Below are 7144 nucleotides of genomic sequence, written 5' to 3'. Positions count from 1 at the left end.
CCTGCATGTGTGGCCCCTGATGCTGCTGGTTATGCCTGCACATCAATAATCTGCCCGTGACCTGTGCATGTGGCAGTACACTGCGCCACCCTGTTGGGCTAGCATGCTGACTTGGATTTCTGGCTGCTATGCTACTGTGGTTGCCGCTGCCACGTGGCATGGTAAACTTTTTTTAATGCCACCATTTTAGCCACACTTTAAAAATTACCACTCCACATCTTATGCCACCTCAAGACCTCAAGCATTTTTTGCCATGCGACATACTATGCATCGTGGCCATGTATCCACATCATCAACAACTACTTGTGGGACCCACACAACATTATCACACACTACTAAGCCACTGTCTGACCTTCCCAGACACTTGGGAAAACTGCCACAACACCCAAACACACAGAAAATATTAACAACAATGACAATACAACTCCAAATTTGTTCCAGTTTCACAACAATGAGATGTAGCAAGAATAGCTTTGATCAATGTGATACCCCCTCCCCCAAAGCAAAGAAAAAAAAAAAGGAAAAAAAAGAAGAAAAGAAAGTAAGAAAAAGGCCAGGCAGATAACTCATCTTTTATAGAAAACCATTCTCTTAAGTAGATTAAAACTCAGCCAGTGTTTTCTGCCGGTCCCAAGCCTGGATAAAGTAGGTTTAGTGCATCAGGTTGGCAACCGACACAAAAAAACTTTAGCCAAACCCTTTTTACATGAATTCTAGAACCTTATATTTTCAACCTTATGCTAGGGCGTCCCTTGTAAGTGACTCGCTAAACTTTGATCCAGGTGTAGCGAATAGTGAGAAAGTTAGCTAGGGTGACCCTTGTAAGCGATGCATCACGTTGGCGCCCGGATGCAATGACAAGTAGGCAAGGGTTCTTATACTTCGGATGAGTGTAGGTAAAAAAACTAGTCCATTAGCGTAGGATTAGATTAGCATATTGGAACATTGGATCTTTAACAGGTAAAAGTGTCGAATTGATAGATGTTATGAGGAGAAGAAGGATTAACATAGTTTGTATTTAGGAGACTAGATGGAAGGGTAAAAAAGCTAAGGGGTTGGTTGAATTTAAACTTTGCTACACGGGGGATAAAAGTAATAGAAGTGGAGTGGGCATAGTAGTGGATAAAGATTTAAAGAATGATGCAGTAGATGTTAAAAGATTTGGTGATAGGATTATATCCATCAAGCTTGTGTTTGAGAAAGAGGTTGTCAATATAATTAGCGCTTATGCACCCCAAGTAGGTTGGATGAAAGTAGTAAGTTACAATTTTGGGAACACATGGATGGATTAGTGTAGGGTTTTAGTCAAGGAGAAAAGATTATTATTGGAGGTGATTTGAATGGACATGTTGGGAGAGATCGTAGAGGCTGTGAAGGTGTACATAGAAGATATGGTTTTGGAGAGAAGAATGAGGGGGCTTCAGTTTTAGAATTCATTGTGGCTTATGCTTTATTCATTGTAAACACATACTTTGAAAAGAGAAGAGCATTTATTTACCTTCAAAAGTGGGCATCATAGTAGCTAAATAGATTTCTTACTAACTAGAAGGTCTCGATAGGTTGTTATTGTAAGGATTGTAAGGTTATACCGAGGAGAGACTAACCATTGTGGTCATGGATATGTGTCTCATTACGTCGAACCATAAGAAATGTGAGCTTTATTTGCTTTAGGATAAGGTGGTGGAGCTTAAAAGAAGATATCTTGAAATCATTTACTGATAAATAAGTCAAATAAAGAAGATGGGAATTTGGAGACACTAACACGATGTGGAATGGGATGACTACTTGAATTAAGAAGGTTGCTACAGATGTCCTAGGTGAATCAAAAGGAAAATGTCATTTCTCTAGGGAGACTTGATGGTGGAATGATGAGGTTCAAGCAGCCATTAAGGCTAAGAAAGTTAGTTTTAAGACATGGCAAAGGACCAAGGATGTAGAGGATCTGAAAAAGATGTAAATTTTGCAGAAATGAAGCTAAAAGATTGTGGGAAACGCAAGGGCGAAGAAATATGAAGATCTTTATAACAATCATAGTTATCAAGGCGTTGCGTAGGCGTCTAGTCTCCTTGGTCGCCTAGGCTGGCGCCTTACTGCTTTGTTGGTGTCGCCTTGATTTTAGACCCTCTCCAACACCATGGTTGCCTTGCCGCCTTGATAACTATGATAACAATCTGAGCACAAAGGAATGGGGAAAAGCTATCTATAAGATAGCTAAAATGAGGGTAAGGATGAGTAGAGATTTCGACCATGTTAGATGTATTAAAAGTGAAGATGATAGAGTACTAATAAGGGATGATGATTAAGGGGAGATGGAAAGATTATTTCTACAATATACTAAATCAAAAACATTTCGAGTAATAGTGTCCCGGAAGGCTGCATTACGCATTAAGACGCCACATATCGTAGATATATTTGAAAAACTAGGATGTCTGAAATAAAATAAGCTTTAGCGAGGATGAAGTAGGGAAGACACCAGGTCCAAATGGGGTCCCAATAGAAGTGTGGAAGAGCTTAGGAGTCTATGGTTTATTTTGGCTAACCAAGCTGTTTAATAAGATTGTGAGCTCAAGTAAAATGCCAAATGAATGAAGGAGAAGCATTGTGGATAATTAGGTGGTGAAAATTGATGAGAGGGAGATTATGCAAATTGATTATTATTTTTAGGTATCTGGGCTCAATCATAAATAAAGAAGGTGATATAGAGGATGATGTTTCACATATAATTAAATTAGGATGGATGAAGTGGAGAGGTGTGTCTAGAGTGTTGTATGATCGACGTATTCCTTTAATAATTAAGAGGAAAATTTATTGGATAGTCATACGACCAACTATGATGTATGGTGCAGGGTGTTGGGCAGTTAAGAAACTTCATATCGATAAACTCAGTGTAGCTGAGATGAGGATGTTGAGATGGATGTTGGCAGAACTAGGAAGGATAAAATAAGGAATGAGCAAATTAGAGCTGATTTGGGAGTAGCTCCGATACATGATAAGCTACGAGAAAGTTGTTTGAGGTGTCATCACCATCTTCAATGGAGACTTTAGTCTTTAGATGCACTAGTATGGAGGAGTGATTTGATTCAGATTGAAGGAGCTAAACGAGCCAGGGGTAGACCTAAAATGACTGAGAGAAGTGGTGAGGAAAGACATGCATAGCTTAGGCCTTCTACCAAGTATGAACTCAAATAGAACTGATTGGAGGATAAGAATCCATGTAGCCGACCCCATTTAGTTGGGATAAGGCTGAGTAGTTGTTGTTGTAACCATTTTCTTGTGCATTTGATTTCTAGTTGCCGCACCAATGCACCCAAGGGTAGCCTCAAAAGAAGGATAAAACCCTGCTCCATACTGGGATTGAAAAAATCATTAAACTAGTATTGAACACCTATATGGTCACACTCTGAAGTTTATCCCAACCTTTAACCTGCTTCAGAACTTCACAATATGTACACATGGAGTTAAGTATTGATATGTATCGGCCTGATATGTATCACATTCATAGGGTACCGATACGAAACAGTACAAAACAAAATAGGAAAAAATAAAAAATGTCGTGTCAAATCGACTGAGACACACATAGACGTCTCGATTTAAAGCCTGTGAACCCCTGTTTTTTGCAGGAAGCAGAACAGCTTGAAAGCGAGACTCCACAGTGCACTTTCCTTCATTGTTTTGCTCAATTTGAGCTTAGGAAAAGAGAAGAAGCTGAAAACTATTTTGTAGAAGTGATTAGAAGTTAAAAACTTGCATCAAATTGCAAGACCAGCTGCTTAAAACCTAAGATGCAAGCTAGCAGCATACCTGTCTTTTAGAGCTAAAGGCCTCAGCAAGTAAGTCTGAACAAAGAAACATCAGATTCCAATGTAGCTTTTCCTGCTAGAAGATACCTGTCAATCTCTTAAGAAAGCACCCAGGCCAGACCTGTTCTTATCTAGAGCTCCGTCTGAATTAATTTTAATGAAGCCTTGGGAAGGGTTGCCCAGCTTGATATCATCGGATCATTAGTGAGGAGTGGACTGGGTGAGATAAAAACACAAGTGGGTATCTAATCAGTTCAAGACATGACACACGGACTTCCATAGAAGGTCCTGGTGGTGCATGGTGGGTCTACCAATTTCATTTTTGTGGTGTGGATGATCTTGAGTGGCATTTTCTTTTAGATGATGGCGTCGTTACCACCCATGGAAGCTTCCATGCACTGTCACCGAATGTGCCACATAGAATGGTGATTTGGCAAATTTAACAGTTAAATAAGAAGGGTATGGTCTAGATTGGTTACATGTCAATTTTCACAGTAAAATTTAATCATTTACCACCCATGTATTGACATCTTTCCTTGTATTTTTAACCATCCATTTGGTTTTCAAAATATAAAGAATCTTGAGTTTTATGCCACCACATGACCAACTCTGACAGTTCAAAATTGACAAGTAATTAGGGTATCATGGGAAAATACTTGTGCACAAAATTTCTTAACATCTCCGCATGGTGTATATTGGATCCTACCACCTGACGTTCTATGCTTAGACCTAATTACTGTTTATTTAAGGTGTATCTTGCTTCAAAATAGTATTTGCATATTTCCTATCCAAGTCCATGCATTTTTTAAGCGTTTCCAGGCGTATCTTTATAGTATTTTGCATTTCTTTGCATATCTTCGATACGTTTCTTAAAACCACCCTCCCAATACGCTGACCAATACGTACCTTACTGCATAGTCAAATTATTGTAAAGAGGGGGGGGGGGGGGGGAGGGGAGAACATGAAAAATAACAGAAAAGAAAACTGGGGCCATCCACAGCTTGTAGGTGAGAGATAGCTACTCACTAGTTGAGTCCTTAATGCTTGTCTTCCTTAAACAATTGCACAAGAATCTTGCTCAATATCTCTTACCCATATACAGCTTCACATGCCACTTTAGATATGAGGACCATTCTACTTGAAAGAAAGAAAACTATTTTCTTATCCTCAGAAAGAACTTTTGAGAGTGTGTTGTACTATAATTTCTCCTTGATTTCCTCCGCCCGTTTTAATGCTTATGCTACAAGTGGGTATGAAAGCATTCCACCCCCAGAGGAACAAATTGAGGTTGTGTTCCTTTTGTATATAGGTGTTGCAGCCCTCTGAGGAGCTCGACAAGCTTATTCGTGGCCAAGATCCCAATGATGGTCTCAGTAAGTGTGTTGTTTCTGATATTTGCAAGACATATGATTTAGATATTAATGAAGTTCTAAAGTACCGGAATTCAGTGTAGCTAATTGTTGCAGATTTTCCTTTGCTATTGTAGACATTTAACAGTGAGGTTTCCGATGAAAGAACAGTGTATTTATTTTCTTTTTCATTGAAAACTTTGGTAGCTTAATTCTGTGGCAAACCATCAAAAAAGGGAAAAAAATGCAGCCTGAGTTGTAGATAACTTTTTATTGAAATTGCAAATGGGAAATCTGCATTAATGACAAACCATGATTATTCATCAAGAGGCATAGTGCCAACATAACTATTAACAATATGTGGATCTTTTTGTCTAGCCGTGTGGATGGCTGATGTGGCCCTTTGAATAGGTTTCTTTATCCTTTTTTACCATCCTTGTTCAACTGTCCCTGATTTTCTAATAGGTTTCTTTAGAGCTTAACATTGTGATGATGTAAACTCTATTTGGACTGCAAGTAGGAGAATGAAGCAATGAAGTTACTATGATGAGGTAAACTCTATTTGGACTGCCAGGTGGGAAAAAAATAGATCAACCCATTTTAGGTATCATTTCATTTTCATTTTCCGACAAATCTTCATTTTTTTATGAGTTTGGTATCATTTTTGAAACTTGTTTTTATTTAAAATAAATGAAAACACCCCCAAAATCATAATAGACTCAAGAGTCTATTATGGATTCTGGTAAAAAGCGATTTTTCTTCATTTTTTCTCTCAAGCTTAATGAGCACGTGCTCATAAGCAGAAGAAGTGAGGATAAAATAGACATTTAGTTCTGATTTTAGAAAAGCTGCTGCGTCTTCTTTGGGGTTATTTTCCAGATGCTGGCAACTCTCCATATCTTTCCCAATCCAGCTTTGTTAGGCCTGAAACTTCACCCAACATCTTCCATCGTTCTCTGCTAGAACATACCCATATACCCTAGTTGCAGACCTTGTTCCGTATCTCTCTCCCTCTATTTCTTCCCTGTTCTGCTGCAGGCCAAATCTAGCCCATGCTGCATCTGCTTGAAGACTCAGTTTACCCTGAGATTTCAGCCATAAACCGAACCCACCAGAGGTTCCACTCGGCTGGAAGTCACCCTTTTTTTTTTCTGTCAAACAAGGAAATTGGGATGGGGAGCTGCAGAAAGTCTGCATTCTGATTTTGGGAACCCAAATAGCAGAAAGAGAAGAAGGGAGGGACATACAGAAAGAGGGGGGGGGGGGGAAGGGGAGGAAGGAGGGTGGTGGGGATAATGGTTCCTGCCAGTGGCGAGGGATCGTCTATTTCCAGATGACCGTCAGAGCTATTATACTTGTTTCCAAATATCAATGGTGAACGCTAGGAAAATGGCCATGGAAAACCACCAAGAACCAAGATGGAAAGGAGGGGGGAGAGATCTGGAAATGGAGATTTTCCCAATTATTTCCGTTCCAAACATTCCATTTCCTCTTATCGCGCCAATCTTTTGGAAGAGGAACTTTGCAATAAGTGGACAAAGACCTGCAAGTATGAGCTGAAGTGTATGTAGCATAAAAATAATCCTGCTTAATGTCTGGTATTTGTCTCCATAAAAGAAAAAGCTGATGCCATTCACATCTTAGGTCGCTTTTGACCTTGTCAATTAGCTCAAGGGTATCTACCTACATGGTTTCTTGTTGTGAACTTGTGATGAGATGCTTGGCCCCAGCATCGCCATCGGTTTCACATCTTCCCACCGAGCGGGATGGCCTACTTTGGATTCATAATTGCAGCAATACCCAGAGGGTGTAATTTTCTGGTGGAATTTCATAGTTTAACAGTTGCATTCTATGGTTTTACAAGTTTTTGGTGATCTACATAGTTTCCGGCTCTGATCTTCTATAATTTGATACTTGATACTGCTTTTAAGAGGTAGAATAAGACCAAGTGGCTTTGGCTCAAGTTGAGCTAACCAAGCCACATGAATCAACTAA

At 39.4% G+C, this 7144-nt stretch overlaps 1 protein-coding gene across 1 annotated transcript in view; it reads left to right on the top strand.

The window, feature by feature from the left end:
• LOC122645937 (alpha-glucosidase 2-like) overlaps positions 1-2311 on the top strand; it is a 133173-nt gene extending 130862 nt beyond the window's left edge. Inside the window, exon 15 of the mRNA XM_043839356.1 lies at positions 2281-2311. Within this exon, the coding sequence (XP_043695291.1) occupies positions 2281-2296 (16 nt within the window). The 3' untranslated portion in view covers positions 2297-2311. The remainder of the gene's footprint in view (positions 1-2280) is intronic.
• The last annotated feature ends 4833 nt before the right edge of the window (positions 2312-7144 follow it).

Source organism: Telopea speciosissima, chromosome 11 (genome assembly GCF_018873765.1).
Source record: "Telopea speciosissima isolate NSW1024214 ecotype Mountain lineage chromosome 11, Tspe_v1, whole genome shotgun sequence".
NCBI classification, from domain to species: domain Eukaryota; kingdom Viridiplantae; phylum Streptophyta; class Magnoliopsida; order Proteales; family Proteaceae; genus Telopea; species Telopea speciosissima.
This window is presented reverse-complemented; position numbering and strand designations above follow the sequence as displayed.